Source organism: Mauremys reevesii, linkage group 4 (genome assembly GCF_016161935.1).
Source record: "Mauremys reevesii isolate NIE-2019 linkage group 4, ASM1616193v1, whole genome shotgun sequence".
NCBI classification, from domain to species: Eukaryota; Metazoa; Chordata; order Testudines; family Geoemydidae; genus Mauremys; species Mauremys reevesii.
This window is the reverse complement of record NC_052626.1, coordinates 146,652,734-146,673,045: the sequence shown is the minus strand read 5'-3', so window position 1 is coordinate 146,673,045 and position 20,312 is coordinate 146,652,734. Positions and strand designations below refer to the sequence as shown.

Sequence of the window (20,312 nt, the reverse complement as noted above, 5' to 3'; positions counted from 1 at the left end):
CCCTTAGACCTACTTACACCTGTTTCAGAGGACAACATTTGATCAACAGCCTCTAGTTCATTCATCTCTGGGTAAGGGGCCATGGCTTCATACATACGAGGTACGTTTACACAGGGATAAAAGACTTGTGGCACGGCCACAGCTGGCCTGGGTTAGCTGACTTGGGTTCACAGGGCTTGGGATGTGGGGTGAAAAAATGCTGTGTAGATGTTCAGGCTCAAGCTGGAGCTCTAGGATCCTCCCACCTTGCAGGGTCCTAGAGCTCAGACTCCTGCCTGAGCCTGATTGTCTACATAGCAGTTTTTCAGCCCCAGAGTGTGAGCCTTGTAAGCTTGAGTCAGCTGACCCAGGCCAGCTGCAGTTTTTCTATCACAGTGTAGACATACTTACAGAGACCACATTCATCAGTGGGAATCAAACCTGGCACTTTCTGCATTCTACTCTTTAAGCTAAAGGAACTGTTAACTATAACAGACTCTTAGCTTTGTTGAAGCCGCCACTAGAGAGCGCATGATCACCCATGCTTACAAGGTATTTTACCTACAAATCCCCCAAGTTAGGCCACATCTACACTATGAGAACAGTGATGCCATAGCTATGCCATAGTAACGCCATAGCTATGCCACAATAACCCCACAGTGTAGATGCAGCCGACAGTGGCAGAAGGGTTTTTTCCATTGCTATAGAAAATCCACCTCCCTAGCAATGGTAACTAGATCAACGAAGCATTCTTACATTTGCCTAGCTGCATCTACATCAGGGATTATGTCAGCATAGCTATGCCAATCTAAATGTTAAGTGTACTCCTAAGATAAAGCTCATGCCAAGTGTCTGACAACCAGAGGAGTTCACCTACTAGCTGGGCTGTCATTTGTAAATAACCATACATGCAGACACCACAGTCATCAGTGCAAACTAATCCTGGACCTTCAGAATCAAAACCGTATCTTTGTGCCATTTACAAACTCTCCAGAATGAAAGCTTTAATTAAAAAAAAAAGGACTTTTTCACCTTTGTAAAGATCAATTTCTGCATGTGATCTGTCTTAGAATGCTTTTTTTGTAATGATCTTTTGTGGTTATTGTTTGATTCCAGCTCTTGTGATGTGGAAGCAATGGCTGCCAATGAGAAGCCTTCAGAGATTATACGAAAGGCCCAAAGAAAACTAACAGCTGTTCTTCAAACAGATCCAGAGGCTGTCTTGAGTGCGGTAGATGCCCATCTCCTGATTACGGAGAGAGAGTACTTCACACTGAGTCAAATAAACGATCCACAGAAGCTAATAGAGACACTGATTGAAACAGTACTCAAAAAGGGAGAATTGGCCCATGAGCAATTTCTAGATTGTATGGAAAACCTGCAACACACATTTCCAGGCTTAGAACCAATTTCTGAGTATGTAGAAGATGGTGAGTAAAATTTTCTTTCTAGTGGATTTTTTTAAGATCAAATAATATTTCAGATTATCTCTAAAGAATGATCCTCCTCTTAAAGAAAAATCTTCTAGAATTTCATACAGAATGAACACCTTTCTATAGAGTTTTTGAACCATCCTGTATAATTTAAGAGAGAAAGTCATCTTCCAAACAGCCTTTCATATCCATCACTCTAGCTACTATATCTTTGTCTAATCTTTTACAATGGAGCAGGATGGGATCAGGTTACTAGACTCATTTTCACTTGTAACCTAGGCAGAATTTGATCTCCTAGGATCTCAGGAGTCCGATGCTTTAATTTTTTTTAAAAACCCTTTAATAAATCCTGTTAGCCTAGTTTATTTCTTTTAAGGGTTTCATTCCTGGGTCTATAGAGTAAATTACCTTTTTCATTTAAAAAAAAACCCCAGTGGATAATTGCAGAATATATCTATATCAAAGCAACGTGCTCATTTGATATAAAAGTATATCACATCTCATCTGCCCATGACTCTCAGAACTTTCTAGAAATTATATTATATTATCTCTTCTTTGCACTTATGTTGTGTTACTATTGATGTGTGCTATCTCCAAACATTCTGATGTAATTTTGGAAGGAAGGAAAATTGGAGTCTAGTGTCAAGAATACCAAAATATCAAGAATCTTGAAGAATCTGAATACGATTTTATCTGATATTGTTTTTTGAATCTTTAGATCCCAATAATGGAACTGAGAATCCAGAAGCTGCAATGTTCTCAGAGAAAAAGAATGGACCAGAAGATCCAGAAATGGTTGTATCGTCAGTGAAAAAGAATCTTCCTGAGAGCCCAGAAGCCCCTGAACCCTCAGAGAAAAGGAACGGACCCAAGAACCCAGAACCCAACACATCCCCAGAGAAAGGGAGCAGAGCCGAGAGCCCAGAACCCGACACATCCCCAGAGAAAGGGAACAGAGCCGAGAGCCCAGAACCCGACACATCCCCAGAGAAAGGGAACGGAGCCGAGAGCCCAGAACCCGACACATCCCCAGAGAAAGGGAACGGAGCCGAGAGCCCAGAACCCGACACATCCCCAGAGAAAGGGAACGGAGCCGAGAGCCCAGAACCCGACAGATCCCCAGAGAAAGGGAACAGAGCCGAGAGCCCAGAAACTGACACATCCTCAGAGAAAGGAAATGGAGCCAAGAGCCCAGAAGTCACCATATCTTCAGCAAAAGGAAATAGAGCTGAGAGCCCAGAAGCTACTGCATCCTCAGGAAAGGAGAAGGAATCTGAGATCCTAGAAACTTCTGCAACCTCAGAGAAAGGGAAAGGAGTGAAAAGCCCAGAAGTCCCCCCGACTTTAGAGAAAGAGAATTCTGAAGGTATATTTATCCTCAAATTTTGGGATTTAACCTTTAGGCCTTATGCCCTGCCAAAGCTCCCAATGAAATCAATGAGGTTTAGCCAGAATAAGGCAGTCGGGGTTGGGACCTACCACATTTACGAAACATTTAAGTGTCATCCACCCTGTCTGCATGGTATTACACTATATCTGCAGATACAATGGTGAGAGACTTTCCAAAAGCAGCACCTTTAGAATCCTTTAGTCTGTGACAACACATTCCCTTTTTCACCCATCATACGAACACATACTGTATGAGATTCAGCACTATGGTTTTACCAGACAGAAGCTTACAAATTAGACAAGGAAAGAAACTCAGCAGTATTAGGTACAGTCGGTCAACACACACAATGGGCTAGCAAACACCTACAATGTTAAGTGAAGTTCTAACTGGGACATGCTTGTGAATCTCATATTTTCTGTTATAAATAAACCTGCTGTAACTAACGCATGTCATGCCCTATTCTCCTCTGATTAATGTTAATTGGACTAGAAGCAACAAGATCATTATAAATACCTGACCTTAGAGAGGTCATAGATTATAGGCTTTTGTGTAGGTTTTAAAAAGGCTTTTGTGAGGATATGTTGGGAATCTTTAAGATTAATAAACTGTCTTTCTGAAATGTAACCTTTTACTTTCTGGAACCAGAGCAATTGTTCCTACAAACCCCAAATGAACTTACCGGACCTTGGAACCAGAGAAACATGCCGGAGTCAGCACCAGCTGATGACCTATTGGCAGCGAGGACTATTGAGAAGGAACCAGAGGGAGCCACTCCATCAAGAACACCAGTCAAAGGGTAATGTCTCTGAAAAGTTATAATGAGCTGTGATTAGAGACTATTTCTAGATTTCCTGCACTACTGTGAAAATCTCTGTAGTAGACTTGAATTCTGGTATCAGTCAGCCCTGTGTAAATCCAGAAAAATACCCCTGATGTCAGTGTGGCTAGGACCAGATTCTGATCTCAGTCACACCAGAGTAAATCCATGGTTATGCCAGGGAAGTTTTTCTGGATTCACAAGGATGTGAATGAGCAGAATTTGAATCTGAAAATCCACGTGCTTTGTCAGCCCCAATTATAGTGCCACCAATGTATACGTTCTTATACAGCCAAGTCCTCCAACCTGAGAAAGAGCCGTAGAAGGCCCTTCATATAACAGAGGAGGTGTAGTTCTACTGTGCAGGGGAAGGATGTGGTAAGATCACTCAACAGGAGGTCTGCAATCCTCACATGCTGTGGATTAGTACTCCATGGGTAGAGATAGGGTTGGTGCAGCAACAGAGATCTGCTACATTGGACAGAGGGATGCAGCTGCTCTGGGGTCTACTGGTGGCCTGAATCAGTCTGTAGAAGGCTCCCATTGCCCAGACCACCACAGCCCATTTGCTAGACCTGTGCACTAGGCAGAGGAATTGGCCCATAGTGATTCAAAAGTTATATCCTATTTTGACACCATTTTGCTTTCTGTACAAGTAACATTGGGTACCAATGAGTCAACACATTTGTGTGGCCCCAGCAGCCCTATGTAAAATATTTACTAGACAGTCAATGGGATCAACATTACAGCTGAACAAACCTTTCCATACAAAACCTGGTTTTCACTTCGTTCCAAGTTGTATGATGCACCCAGGATTTAAACCAGGCATGTGAACAAAGCCTCTTATTTTTTGTTGCCTACACTTTTGCAGCTTCCTCAACAATGACTGGTCTGAGTCCCAGCTCCTTGCTCTATAAGGTCCCAGAGAGGCCACCATCTTTTCTACTTTGGGATACTGACACTCCCCCTATGGCCTCCCTAAGATTCCTCCTTTGTTGAGATTCCCATCTAGTTGTCCATCTCCTCTGGCCTGGGCAATGGCTGTTCACTCCTATAATCTCACCTCCCTGGACTCCTCCATAGAGTGTGCCTGATGCCCCTACTGACTTCTCAAATGTCCACAGATCTATGTCCAACTTATTCTCATTCCCAGACAGTTCCGTTGCCACCTTGTTTATTTCAGGTTCCATTTCAGAACCGCCATCCATATGTTTCAAACTTCTGTCTTCCTCTACATCCTTTTGTGCATCTAGCAGCAGCCATAATCACGGCATAGTGGTGCAAGAGCCTCTCTCTGTGCAAGTCCCTGCCATCTGGAACACCCAGCAACTTTCTACCTCATCAAGGTTTCGCCTATTTTAAGATCTTATCTGAAAAAATCTCTGTTTTCTCCCCTTTCTAAACATTTCAATTCTATGATCCCCTGTTTTCTTTATATTAACTTTATAGTTTTATAACAGTATTTAAAACTGTAATACAGTTCCTATAAAAGACAAGATACAAAATATAGTACCTACTTGTTTACAACTGACAATATATGCGTATTGTCACGTATATATTGTACAATACCCCAAAATAAACTGAAAGCTTTTTGGAGCAGGGATTATCTACAAAATATGGATCATTGGCTTTTAAATATATAGCAGTTATGATGGCGTAATACAAGCCTTGAACACTAGATAGAGCAACTAGCACAGAAGTATTCTGTTCAAAAGCACAGCTGGTTGAAATGAACATGTTGCATGGTGGGGAGAACAACAAAAGATTTTTAGTATTTTAAGTATTGGGGGTAGCCCGTGTTAGTCTGTATCCACAAAAACAACAAGGAGATCGGTGGCACCTTAAAGACTAACAGATTTATTTGGGCATAAGCTTTCGTGGGTAAAAAAACCTTATATGAAAAGTGAGGTTTTTTTACCCACGAAAGCTTTATGCCCAAATAAATGTTAGCCTTTGAGGTGCCACTGGACTCCTTGTTATTAGTATTTTAAATTTGTCATGAACCTTTTTGTTTTGTTTGGGTGAAAAAAAATTCTATTTTATCTTAATTTAAAAAAAAATTCCAAATGGACAAAAGTGGAAGAACAGTAAAAAGTGAAAGCGTTTTCCCCATGATTTCAGAGAAAAAAGTCAACTTTTATTTTCAGACTTGAAGAACAGGAAAATTTCAATTGAAGTGACAATTTTCAGCTCAAACGTTTTAGGAGAAAACGTGTTTATTCTACATCTCAAATTGTTTAACTTGCAGATTACCTGCTAATGTTCCAAGAATGCTACAAGATGACGTATATTAAAGCTAACCATAGCTGCTTCAAAAATCCTGTTCCTTGTTCTTTATATTAAAAAAAAAAATCTTTTCTGCCCTAGGATTTGTGATTTAGAAAAATCTGCTGGTGAAAAACCCTCAGAGATTATACGCAACAAAAGAAAAAAGTTAATTGAAATTTTTCAAAAAGACCTAGAACTCATCTTGGATGAATTACTCTCCCAGTCCATTGTCACAGAGGAGGAATACAATACCTTGGATAAAACAGAGGAGGATCCCAAGAAGAAAATAAGAAAATTGTTGATTCTGATACAGAAAAAGGGGGAATCAGCCTGCCAGCAATTTCTGGAGTGTTTAGAAATTGTATTTCCAGGTATAGATCAGGATTTATATTTAAGCTATGATGAGTTGTATTTTATTTTTCATAAGGAAAGAATGGGATAGCCATAAAATTGAATATGTCCACATTTCCAATTAGAGATCTATATTAAGAAATATATATTATAATATAAATGTCTATACAGCAAAGGAACAATGTTAAGTCCTGGCTACACTCTATCAGTTAAAAGAACAGGAGTACTTGTGGCACCTTAGAGACTAACAAATTGATTTCAGCATAAGCTTTCGTGGGCTATAGCTCACTTCTTCAGATGCATAGAATGGAACACACAGACAGAGATATTTATACATACAGAGAACATGAAAAGGTGGAAGTATGCATACCAACTGGAAGAGTCCAATCGAGATGAGCTATCGTCAGCAGGAGAAAAAAAAACCTTTGCAGTGATAATTGAGATGACCCATAGAAGGTGTGAGGAGAACTTAACATAGGGAAATAGATTCAGTTAGTGTAATGACCCAACCATTCCCAGTCTCTGTTTAAACCTAAGTTAATTGTATCCAATTTGCATATTAATTCGAGTTCAGCAGTCTCTCAGTTGTTTTCAACCCAGCTCACAAGCAGACCGTCCACACAGTGAGGAACCATACATTAACCCTATTGTGTGTAGATATGAATTGCACATGGAATAAGCCATTTTAGAAGATGGATTCAGATTCAGTAAATATCTATAGTGTAGACAGGCCGAAAGAGAACATATTTGATAAACAACATTATCTTCTGATGGAGAATTAATTGAGAAGACCATCATAATCTGTCATTCTGCCAGTTTTAACTCAATCCTAGAAACACAGCTCAGACCTTGTTAAAAAAGTTTTATGAGAGCTTCTGAGTGTATAGATCTCATACCTCTCACTGCCTCCATTCTCTGTACTCTAACGTTTTGCACCTTGCAGAGAGAAAGGTGCTATCTTCCCACTTCACTGTCAGAGGATTTATGCATCATGGCTCCGTTAATAGGATTTATACCAAATCCTATGGCAGAAAGCACTCTGATATCAACACCAAAATAACCCAACACCAGCAGCCCCTCCTGTCAATTTGTCTCTGAATATTTCTGTTCTTAGTAGAACAGGGAGATGCTTGGAGAGTCTGCCCTTAGGACAACCTCAGTGTTTTTTTAAGGGAATTTAGCCAAATCGCAGACCCTTATGTCCATCTCACATAACCTAGAAAAAGTGTGTAATCCTCAGAGTAAAAGAACTCCATATCTCATTTCTTTGAAAACGGAAGCAGAGTAACCTTATTTTTCTATTTAATGACAGATTTAATTAAACTGGAACAGAGCTTTTTTAGGGGCTGACCCAAGACTGTGGAATTAACTCCCCCAGGAACTAAGGACCATCACAAACCTGACCAACTTCTGGCCAAAGTGCAAGGTGTCTTTCATTGGCCTTGCGCTCTCTAACATATATTTCTTTTTAAAAATCCAAAACAACACACACCCTTGCTCACACTTCTGGGGATAGGCTGAGAGAACAACCAATTGACAGAGGTGCATCATGCTGCTTAATGCATTGCTGGAAGATGCTGAGATACTTCTGTGATGAGTGTGGTATAAGAACCTGTAGAAGAGAGAATTTCACTTAATGTTTTCCTCTTGGCTCCCTTGCCAAATTGTATTATTCCAGAGGAGAAAGCTGACACCCCGCAAGTACCAGAGCTGGTAGAGAAAGATCTTCCTAAAGGTATTGCCTCTTACAACCCTTCCTGCTGGCTACTATATCATATTATTGTAAATGATAATGGCAACTAGCTTTGGAACTAGTTTTGACAATTTTACTAGATACACCTCTACCTTGATATAATGTGACCTGATATAACACGAATTCAGATATAATGTGGTAAAGCAATGGGGGGGAGCTGCGCACTCCAGTGGATCAAAGCAAGTTCGATACAATGCAGTTTCACCTATAATGCGGTAAGATTTTTTGGCTCCCGAGGCAGCGTTATATCGAGGTAGAGGTGTATTACTATTTATTGATATAATTCTCTGAATGTTATAACACGGGAAGAAAAATATATTCCAGCCACTGTTTCATAAAGGGCGTTATCCATATCCCATTGAAATCTATAGGAGCCTTTCCACTGGCTTCGGTGGGAGCCTGGATCAGTCACTGTGCTAATAGATAGGGGCCCCAATTATAGACAAGGATCCTAGGTGCTACTGCAATACAAATAATAAATATAATAATTGAGAAAATATATTTAGCCAGTTGCTGAGTGGGGAGCTGTCTGTCAGCCACCGCAGCAGCAGAACAGTTTTTAGAGGCAGAGGTGGGTTTACAAATTGACTTTTTTGCCCTAGTAGGGCACATTAAATTTGGGGGAAAGAAGGGTCATAGGTTCCACTCAAAAAGTGCTAAATAAGAGAAACACTTGAGAATTTGAAAGCTACTGTGGTATTTTCCTCACTGTTACAGTAGTTCTCTGGTTATTTTCACTGAGAGAGAGAAGTGACTCAAAGCAAAATTATTAGCAATATGGTAATACTATGATTGTCAGTTCAGGACCATACTTTGTAGGGAATCTGAGGTTATTATCCTAACAATGCCAACTAATTTCTGTATGTTTAATTTGAGCATTGAATCTGTGAAATATTTTGGTTAAAATCGTATTTTTTCTGGTAGTAGCACAAAAAGTTTTAGAAATTAGTAGATTTCCATCTTTCTTCCCGGCATGTTTTTCCTCACTGCATGTTCAGATTTTCAGTCGTCAATTCCTCTTTGCAAATTGTACAAGACTATTTCCTCCAGTTCAATCTCTGTACAATTGAGTATAACAGTATTAGGTCAGGTTTCAGAGTAGCAGCCATGTTAGTCTGTATCCACAAAAAGAACAGGAGGACTTGTGGCACCTTAGAGGCTAACAAATTTATTTGAGCATAAGCTTTCGCGGGCTACAGCCCAGCCCACTTCATCAGATGCTTATGCTCAAATAAATTTGTTAGTCTCTACGGTGCCACAAGTACTCCTGTTCTTTTTAGTATTAGGTCAGTGTTAGAAGAGGCAAGCCAGTTGAACTGCAACTGGATATAGAGCCAACATCCATGGACCTTTTAAGTCCAAATTTTGGAGTAATGTTTTTATAGTCCAATCCTCATTTCTAAATTACTGTAAGCAAAACAAAAAAAAACAAACAACAAAGGTTTTATGCAGTCAAATTTAAGTCACAAAAGAGGAAATTCCCAGATCACCTTCCCACCTTTCCCCTAAGGAAGGTCTGATAAATACAAATCCTCAGATCATCTCCTTCTAGTAGAGTGTTGATGAAATTGTTTATTTCTTGCCTGATGGTCCTTGATACATTGACAACCTCTGCACTCAGGACATTCAGCAGTGGTTTTTTCTGCTACTCAATATAGAGAGAGACTTAGTAATTAAATGGCGATAATATATTTTCCTTTGGATTTCTTCCTAGATTCTTTAATTCAGGAGCAAGAAGTTGCTATTCAGCAAGACCCAGAACAAAAGCAAAAAGACCTTCCCGAAGGTAGTCCTCATATAATTTTCCATGTGCATGTGTCATTAATATTGCATCTCATTAGTTAACAATACTATTAGATTTATGATGGCGTTGAATATTTTAGCTAATATAATCAATACAAAAACACTAAGCATTAATCCTTAGTAGTTTAGAACATTTTCATTTAAAAACCCAGGATTAATGATGTAGCAGATGCAGGAGTCCCCAGATACCACTGTGAGGGGTACTGTATAAATCTCTAGACAGGATAGATATGTTAGTAACACACTGTACATATTATCAGACTAGAAGGCACAAAGGCAGCTGCATATAGCAGTGAGCTATGAGAAGGCCTGGTTTGTGAGTGGTATTATGACCCCCGACTCTCCAAAGCAGAGAGCACATTGTATCATGGAAGACATGGATTTGTCCTGAGGTGAGGCTGCAGTTGTCTGTATGTCCCTATAAATCATTTTTATAGGAGAGGAATGAAAAAAGGTTGGGAACATGGGCAAGATTTAAAAAAATCCTACACTGATGTCCATCATTGACTGTTAACAGCAACATACTAACGGAGGGAAAACTAAGAATACAGAGCAATCTAAATAATTATTGAAGTCCATGAGATTTGTAGCTCCTTGATGTATCTGTCACTTCTATGTATTGCCATCCTCTAATTACAGCTTTGCATCACTACCCTAGTGTCACAATCAACAATTGCCAAACAATATCACAAAAAACACAACGACCCTGTTTCTCCACTGCATCCCACTGCAACTCAGAGGTAGTGAGGAGTGGCCAGTGCAGGGAGCGGGTTACATCTCCTTGATCCTCAACATCCCAGAACCTGTGGAAGTTAGAGCAGCCTGGGGCCTATGCTAGTTTATGCCACTGATGCAAGGTTTGTAATAAACATCATGCCAGGGGAGAATCAGATATGGTACTGCTCCACTACACAACACCACTTATGTCTCCCTGTGCTAGGGATTTGTGGGGGTGGGAGCCACTTCTGCCAACTTTCCACAAGTTGAGAGTTCTCCGACTCAGGAGGAATTCTACACAGGTTCTCTCAGGCCATTTTCCACCACCTAGGTAGCACAAGTGGCCTTTACAAATAAGATAATTCAGCCCTATATTTTCGGCTCTGAAATTTATGTTCATATTTTAACACTTTTCTACAGAGAGAAGAAAAGCATTCAGAGAAGTTCTCTCCAAATTAAAATTACAGAAGTATGAAAGCAGAAAGCTCAGGATGAATGATGTCCTGGAAATCAACTCAGGAAGTTTAAAGGACCAGACTCCTCGAAAATTAAGAGATTTACCATGGCAATTCCTGAGGAAGGTCATGGCTTTGAATGTGACAGCCAGAAGCACAAGCTTTAGGTGTGGGTCACCTCATGATCAAGGAACCAGGGTGGGTGAGGAGGAACAAGGTATCGATGAACAAATTTTCTTTTTTAGTGACTCTGACACTAAAGTCTCTGTGAATCCACTTGATCTTCTCTGTGCCATTCTGCTTTGCTCAGACAGTTTCCTGCAGCAGGAGATCCTGTCCAAAATGTCCATGTGCCAGTTTGCCCTCCCTCTGCTGCTACCTGCCCTCGAAACCCCCAAGTGCACCCTACTGCTGTGGGCCATGAGGGACATTGTGCGGAAGTGGAGGCCGCACTCCCTGGCAGAGAGCAGAGGTTTCCGAGAGGAGAGCCTGGTGCTCACGTCAATGCCAACCATTTCCTTTGTACGGATGGGGAGCTGTAGCTTCTCAAAGTCCAAACTCCTCAATGAGGTTCTCAGCCCCTCCCAGCAGCACCACGATTTCTTTATCCATCAGGATTTGTCATCTGGGAACGTCCCTCGAGAAATCGCAGATGGGTTGATAGAAATTTCCTGGTTTTTCCCTGGTGGGAGGAAGAATTTGGATCTTTTCCCAGAACCTGTGGCAGTTACAAATCTACGTGGAGACATTGAATCTCACTGGCTGCAGTTTAGCTTTTTAACAGAGGTCTCCTCAGCTGTGTTCATTTTTGCTGAAAACATCACTGAAAGAGAGTACACTCTATTATCATCTTTGAAAGAATCCACAACTAAATACTACTTCATTCTCAACCGCCAGGCTGGGAAATCCAGTGAAACTCTGGCATTCCTTAACAAATTAGCCCCTGTGCTGAAATTGAAAAATTCACATATGCTGATGAAAGATAGCAGCACAAATACAGCAAAATTTGTGGAAAAGCTGCAGTCCACCATACAAAGCATAATGAACTCTTCTCCCAAGAGGACAGGTATAGAAGACATGGCTGTGACAGCACGTGAACTAGGAATCCAAATAGATGAAGACTGTGTGGAATGTCAGACCGCGAGCAACTGTGTTAAAGAAATCACCACAGAAATAAAGGATGTAGCATATTACAAACAAGAAATGCTGAGGCTCCAAGGAGATTTATGGAAAAGCCTGGCTAAAGTGGAAAAAGAAATGTGCCAAATGAGAAGGCAGGGAGATATCCCTGCTGAGAAATATAAATCTCAGCTGAAAGATAAAATGTTGGAATTACGTAAACAACAGAATAAATGTGACCTTACTGATGGTTTGACTAAATTCATTGATGCAATACAACATCTACTTCTATTAGAAAAACATTATTTCCTGAAATGGATGAAATTTCAGCTGGATCACATTGCTAGGGGGAATCTTTCTAAACTACGGGCTGAATACAAAGAGAAATGCAAGTCTTTAGGAGATGACCCCAAACAGTTGGCAGAACTAGATAAATTAATATCTTCCACTTCTTTAGGGGTTGAGCATTTCATGCGTGAGTTGGGTCAGTTTTATGAGGCAGAATGCTCAATGGTTAAAGAAGGCAAAATTCTAAAAAGTGGAAGGCAATTCACCCACCTCCCAGGCATAGCAGCTGACCTGATGCTGGAAGGGTTTCCTATTGAGCTGATTGATGGAGATGCATCCAACATCCCACTGCAGTGGGTGACAGATGTTCTGAGTCAGCTCCATGCCAAGCTGAAGGGAAGGTCCAAAATGCTGGTTCTAACAGTGCTGGGAGTGCAGAGCACTGGGAAATCCACCCTCCTCAACACCATGTTTGGCCTGCAGTTTGCAGTGAGCAGTGGCCGATGTACGCGAGGAGCCTTCATGACGCTCATTAAAGTTACAGAGATCTTAAAAAAGGACCTGGGCTGTGATTTCATCCTGGTGATAGACACAGAAGGCTTGAAAGCCCCTGAATTGGCCAAACTGGAGGACAGTTATCAACATGACAATGAGCTGGCCACACTGGTGATTGGACTGAGTGACATAACCATTGTTAACATGGCCATGGAGAATGCCACTGAAATGAAGGATGTTCTGCAAATTGTGGTCCATGCCTTTCTCAGAATGGAAAAAATAGGGCATAGGCCAAACTGCCAGTTTGTGCATCAGAACGTCAGTGATGTGTCTGCGCATGAACAAAACATGAGGGACAGGAAACACCTCCTGGAGCAGCTGAATGAAATGATCAAAGCTGCAGGAAAGATGGAAAAACTAAACAAGGAAATAAAATTTTCTGATATCATGGAGTATGATCTGGAAAAACACAATTGGTACGTCCCTGGGCTGTGGCATGGAGTCCCTCCCATGGCTCCGGTGAATATGGGATACAGTGAAAAAGTGTATGAGTTAAAGAGGTATCTGTTTGAATTCATAAAGAACCGTTCACTTAAAAGAACCCCTAAGGACATTCCACAGTTTATTGAATGGGTGAAGAGTCTGTGGAATGCTGTCAAACATGAGAACTTCATCTTCAGCTTTAGAAACAGCCTCATAGCTGAAGCCTATAACCAGCTGTCTGTGAAGTATTCTGAGTGGGAATGGGATTTCCGCAAGGAAATGCACCTCTGGATAACTGAAAAAGAAACTGCAATTCAGAATTTTTCTCCCGATGAACTAGAAGCTGATAAGTCACAATATGAAATGCAACAAAAACTACAGTGTGGAGAACAGAGAATTCTGGAGCTTTTAAAACAATATTTTGAAAGTGGAGCAGCAAATTTGCATCTGATAGAAAAGTACAGGGAAGATTTTATCAGAAGTGCAAAGAGCCTGAAGACTGAGCTGGAAAGTTATTCATTTAAGAAATGTAAGGAAGCCATCCACATTAAAAAAGGCCAGCACAAGATAGCCAATATCCAGTCTGAGTACATGAAAGTAATTGAAGGGAAAGTGGACATGCTTTTAGAACAATGCAGGAGAAAAGAAAGTAAGCTGGAAAATAAAGAATTGGAAATGGAATTTGAAAAAATGTGGAAAGAAACATTTTCAGAATTATCGCCCGTTTGTTTACAGAAACATGAAATTCATGAAGATATAGAGTTCCATCTGAGAAAAGACCTGGATAACAGAGGGAGTTCTGTCAATCAGAAGATACAAAAAGCAGGAAGCTTGATGAATTATAGAATTAACTCTTTCACAATGAGAAATGAATATTTAGACTTCTCATTGACCTCCGCTGTGAAACGTTGGTTTACAAAAAAACAGTCTCAGAAAACAGAAAAACTTGCTCAATCCTTGATGGCCCAATGTAATAGTTACATTGAAGAGAGAGTCTATTCCAAGGCAGACTATGATGAAACCTATTGCAGAGAATTGTTGCATTTGATCAATGAGAAACTTCAACAGGAGGAAGCGAAAAAACTGCAGACTTCTGTTTGCTTTGAAGTTGATCTGAAGCTTCACATTTTGGGGGAAGCCGCTCACGCATTTCAAAAGATGCATGAGGATTTTCTGAAGGAAAATGATCCTCAGCAACGGTTGGAGAAGCTGAAACCTCAATATTTCTCTATATTTAAAGACCACTATTTGGAAAAAGATGCCCGACAAAATAGAGCCAAGGATTTATGTGATCAGTGTCTCAAACCTGCCATAATGGATTATGTTAGCAAAAGGCTTGGACTAGAAATCGTGAATGACATTCTCAGCAGCGGACAGTCCATTGAATATGCCAGCCGGAGCTTTTTCCAGTTCACTGTGCAGAAGAAGTTGTTAGAAGATGGGAACTTCAACAACTATGTGAAATACATTATCAACTATGAAAAGTTTGTCAAAGCTTGGATATGGAGGTACATATTAGATTACTACAGAGAGGCTGAGGATTTGGAAGCTCTGGAGGAAGAAATTCTATCCACGATAATAAAGAAAGTCAAGGACGCTCTGGAGAAAGCCAAAGATGAAAGTGTTACGACAGTCTCAGCCTTTCTAAACAACTTTTGTAAAGTGCTGCAGAAAGACCTAGTCATTTCCAAGGATAGCTTGGTGGGAATACAGTTTAAAAACACAGCAGATCCAGATCAATTTTCTACTTTTATTCAAACCTTCCTTCCTAATCTCCAGCAACAAATACTAGCCGAATTGAAAGATTTGGAAATTAAATCAAAGCTCTCCCAGCTGCCACTGAAGCCCCAGGATGAAATCTTCAAACGAGTGTTTGGCTGTGGAAAGCAGTGTCCATTCTGTAAAGTTCCCTGCGAAGCAGGAGGAGGGGATCATAAAAAGCACTTTGCATCAGTACATCGTCCTCAAGGGCTAGGAAGATACCAAAATCTGGTAACAGAGAAGCTTACCTATTCTCTATGTTCTTCTGATGTGGTTTCCAACACTAAATTTAGGAATTCAGACACAGATTGGAAGGATCATCCTTTTAAAGATTATCATCAATATTACCCGCACTGGCGCATTCAGCCAGATCCTAGCATTACTGCTTCTGATTACTGGAAATTTGTTTTTAAGGAGTTTAATCGACAGTTTGCTAAGGAGTATGGTGCTAAACCAGCTGATCTCCCAGCAGACTGGCAAAAAATAACCAAAGAACAGGCTCTGGGGAGCCTAAAGGAAGCATTTACTATGAAATAAACATGCAGACAATCTCCTTAAATGGGATATACATGGGATCAGACAGGAAAATGAATATTCTTTTGATTTTAAAAGAGACATGAAAAACTCCAACTTCAAACAAATATGTAATTTCATCTATGACACTATCAGGCACCGTTCATAACTTCAGAATGAAAATCTTTTTTTTTATTTGTAAGAGAATCAAGTCTTAGGCTTTTGAATGCTCAAACCACAAATACATTTCACCAGAGACAAGGTGACATCCAATAACCAATTAATTCACTCCCAAAACAGATCAACTCTCCTACTAATTCAAGTATCAATACCCTGACCCATGCAGCTAAACTCAATGGGTAGGTTGCACCATACTACATAATGGTATTTTGCCCAACAAAATCTGTTTTATTAGAAAAGCTGGGTAGTGTCATTCCAGATAAAGGATTATCTGCATTTCTGGGCCCCGTTATAATTGGGACACTGTACCATGATCAGAAATTACCAAATCCCACGCCATTGATGGCTCACTTGTAGCGCTCCCTCTGCCCTTCATTCCATGTACTCTGTTCACCCCAACCTGTGGTCTGTCTCCTCATCTTTGCTCCATTTTGCTTACGCCATCTACTCACTTCCCCCATTACCATGTTTCCTGATGACTAGGCTCCTCAAGGTAACGGGTGGAATACACCATCTAGAGGTTAAGTTGTAGAGCAGCTTAGGGTTCCAGAGCTGAAAATAATCTGATGAAAAGAACTAGGATTCTAAAGGAGGTCTAACAAGAAGGGGCTCCTGACACAGAGCAGCACCTCACTCTCTCTTCTCTGTCTGTCAGGGGATGGATGGTGTTGATGGCTAAAGACTAGGACACGTGGCTTCTCTTCCTAGTTCTGAGACGGGAATGTGGGCTAGTGGGCCAGAGGTACTGGGATTAGTGATTCCTGGGCTCTGTCCTAGCTCTGCTACTGACCTGCTGTGTTACTTTAGGTAATGTCACTTCTCCGACCTCTCCCTATGCCTCAGTTCATCATTTGTAAAATAAGGGATAATGAATCTGACCCACCTCTCTGTAGGTTATGATGCTTAATTCAATAATGTTCATTTCTCTAATGGAAAACTTTAAAGAAGGGCAAGTTATTGTTGTGATTATTATTAATTTGGTAAAACGTGTGTTGGGACAGGGCAGAAAGGGTTTTATTTTCTTCTTGCAATACATTGCTGTTGATTAATCCAGGGGTCGGAGTGCTACGCATACTTTTAGAAGCAGTTACTAATTTCTACTAGCAAACTAGCCATGCATACTGCCTTAATGCTGTTGAAAATTTATCAACAACTTATACAAAAAACAAAATAAAATTAATACAATTTTTTGCTTCATAGTCACTGGATGTTGATTCATTATAATGTTCATATGTGATTTTTTTACAGCAAAATTCTCCCAAGAGGAACAGTTCATGGAGATTGGGGATAATTTAAAATGAGAGAGATGGATAGAACCCTTAGTATATAATGCATTACCCTTTCCCACACCAACATGATGTTGACTTTTCACCTTTATTGATCATGTATTTAAGCATTCTCGCCTAATTCCATGTTCCTTATAATACAGTGGCCATCTTCTTTCTTCGTCACTTTCCCAACAGACTCATAGTGGTTCAGTCCAACTGATTAATTTTGCACGAACCACACGCTGATCCCTGTGATTTACTGTGAGGAAAATGTTGTTTACCCCACCCCCAGCTTCACCAGGCAGAAGGCACTCGGAGACCACAAACAAGAACTGGCTATAAATGAGGAGATTCCAACAGGCAGGGGAAGTGGTGTACATGCCCTATGCAGTGTGGGGCTGGTAAGCCAGCCTGTTTCCCACCAGAGGGCCATAGTATTTCTGATTCTTCTAAACTATAATAATTAAACTGATTTTCCAACTGACTCTCCAGTTTAGCAGGTGCAAATTTGCTTCCTCGGTTAATTGTACCCACAATTTTGCACCTGCAATACATAGCCAGGTGGAAGCATGTGTGGAAAAAATTGTGGGTCACAATTTATTGTGGATGCAAAATTTCAGCTGCGAAACTGGAGGCTCGATTTGAAAGTCAAACTCATATCACTACAAAAGAATATTTTTTAAAAATATGCAAATTAATTGTTAATTGTGAAAGTCCACATAACAGCATTCTATATTAAAGCAGCCTTATCACTGCAAAATGCCACACAAGTTTCACCATGCACCAGTCTTTCCTAAACTTCTGAAAACTGAGCCCTCCCTTCAGTAAATGAAATCAAACACTGCCTGCCCCCCACACTCACTAATACTGCCATCTAGTGTTAAAGGCGTAGCCATTTAGATCTTCATAATATACTTTCTCTTCTTTCTTACATGCTTTGAGCAGCAAAATAGTTCATAGTGCTAACTTTTAAAACAGCATCACTGGCATTTGAGTCAGTTTCCTCCCCCTAAGGGAGGTATAGCTCAGTGGTTTGAGCATTGGCCTGTTAAACCCTGGATTGTAAATTCAATCCTTGAGGGAGGAGGGGCATTTAGGGAACTGGGGTAAAAATCTGTTTGGGGATTGGTCCTGCTTTGAGCAGTGGGTTGGACTAAATGATCTCCTGAGGTACTTTCCAATCCTAATCTTCTATTCTATTCAATGAAAGGGATACCTGTTATTTCAGGGTCTCTGCAGACTCAGACAGACAACAGAGCATCATTAATTACCTTCAAGTCACATTTTGATGGGTTTCTCCGCAACCATAACAGCTACGCTCACTTTTTAAAAAAATGAACGTTAACACTAGGGAACAGTTGAGATGTGTCTATGTACCCCCAGGACTTGTCCTTTACCCCCATGTCCCCATCGGAGAATTGTGCCACACACTTCGGGAAACACTGCCATAGTCACACACGCCATTTAATGGCATTGCCATAATAAACCATCCTCACAACTGCCAGACTCCATGTGGATCTAGTGATGATGCCATCCTTCAGGGGTATTTGGGAGGCTGCTCCCCTCAAACCCTGGCAGCTCAGCAGAAGCAGCATGGAGCAGAGAGCTGGGCTGAGGATGCTGCTCCCTCACTAATGAGTCCAACTAGACTCTGCGACGCTGACCAGGGTGTTTGGGTTTTTCTGGTTAGATAGCTGGGAACCCTATAAAACAGCCCCTTCACAATTAACACCCCTCCCAAGCTCCCTGCAAATCCTCCCCTCTCCAACTGATCCTTCCTACCAAGCTCCTCCCTCCCCTCATCCCTGGCCTCATCCTGAATCCCCCCTCTAGCCCCCATGGGCCCCCTGAGATCAACCCCTCCCCCCTGCTCCCTTATGTCAGTTATGTCGGTTTAACTGTCACCCCAGGAATATTCTGAGCTACCCTCCCCGCAAAGGGCCACCTGCACCCTAGTTCGCATCAGGAAGGGGGTTCATCTGCATAGAGGAGGCTGGAGCAGCCAATCAGGGGCTGGCCTGGGTGCTGGGGGGCTATGAAGGACACGCAGACCCTTGGCTGGGCTGGGCCTGTGCTGGGAGCCTCGGCAGCAATTACCTTCAAGTCACATTTTGTTGTGTTTCTCTGCAACCATAACAGCTAGACCAAGGTGACCAGACAGCAAGTGCGAAAAAGCCCCAAACAGCGGGACTGTCCCTATAAAATCGGGGCATCTGGTCACCCTAAGCTAAACGTATTTTTTAAAAAATGAAAGCTAACACTAGGGAACAGCTGAGATGTCTGTATGTGCCCCCAGGACTTGTCCAATCCTGCCTCTCATCATGCCCCACACTTTGGGAAGCTGCCCTCGTCCAACGCTCCATTCAGTGAGAGGCCATAATAAACCATCCTCACAACTGCCAAACTCCATGTGACGCTAGTGCTGGGGGAACCTTGTACAATTCCAAGTATGGATGTTTATCTGAACGATCCAAAGCTATGGGGTACCCCCAGCCTATGCAGCTCACTGCCCTCACCCACTCCTCCTTCAACCTTACCTTGTGGTGTCGTCCTGCAGCAAAGGGACTGGTGGCCTGGTAACTTCTTCCTGGATCTGTGTTGGACAGAGACACCATCCCATTGGGGATATTTGGGAAGCTGCCCCCCTCAAACCCTGGCAGCTCAAAGTGACCAGATAACAAGTGTGAAAAATTGGAACGGGGGTTGGGGGGTAATAAGACTCTATATAAGACAAAGCCCCAAATATCGGGACTGTCCCTAAAAATTCGGGACAGCTGGTCACCCTGGCATTAGCATCATGGAGCAGAGAGCCAGGCTAAGCATGCTGCTCCCTTGCAAATGAGTCAGAATGGCATCTACACCCGTGACCAGACGGGTGCACTCAGCCAAAGGGCCAAGCAGCACCCACGCCAGGTTTATCAGCATTTACATAGACAGAGATCCACAAGGCACATCCCTCCCCTGGGCTACTCTGGCCGAGGCCACAGACCTCGCTGTGAGCAGGGACCCTCAGAGCCGGCTTCATGACCCAGTGCAGCAGAAACACAGCAACACTCTGCAGGCAGGACCCAAATGGGGGGTGGTCAAAGAACTGATTCTCCACTCACCCCTTGCAACATCCCACAACCAGCTCCTCTCAAACTCCTCCTCCCCTCACCCACACCTGTAACTGATCCCCCAAACTTCCTCCACCCCTTCCCAACTGACCCAATCTCCCTCCCTTCCACTCCCCACTGACC

The 20,312-nt window shown here is 41.7% G+C and overlaps 1 protein-coding gene across 1 annotated transcript; it reads left to right on the top strand.

Annotated features, from left to right (window-relative positions):
- Positions 1 to 1,099: 1,099 nt before the first annotated feature.
- LOC120404083 (interferon-induced very large GTPase 1-like) lies at positions 1,100 to 16,926 on the top strand. The gene is made up of 7 exons (XM_039536090.1): positions 1,100 to 1,409; positions 2,131 to 2,778; positions 3,448 to 3,598; positions 5,987 to 6,258; positions 7,917 to 7,973; positions 9,706 to 9,777; positions 10,932 to 16,926. Exons 1-7 carry the CDS (start codon positions 1,115 to 1,117, stop codon positions 15,647 to 15,649), a joined length of 6,213 nt encoding a protein of 2,070 aa, XP_039392024.1. The 5' UTR covers positions 1,100 to 1,114; the 3' UTR covers positions 15,650 to 16,926.
- The last annotated feature ends 3,386 nt before the right edge of the window (positions 16,927 to 20,312 follow it).

Excerpts from the sequence above, each read along its gene's own strand:
- LOC120404083 (XM_039536090.1), top strand. The coding sequence starts at position 1,115 with ATGGCTGCCAATGAGAAGCCTTCAGAGATTATACGAAAGGCCCAAAGA. Across the intron at positions 2,779-3,447 it reads AGAGAAAGAGAATTCTGAAG|AGCAATTGTTCCTACAAACC; the intron begins GTATATTTATCC and ends TTCTGGAACCAG. Across the intron at positions 7,974-9,705 it reads AGAGAAAGATCTTCCTAAAG|ATTCTTTAATTCAGGAGCAA; the intron begins GTATTGCCTCTT and ends ATTTCTTCCTAG.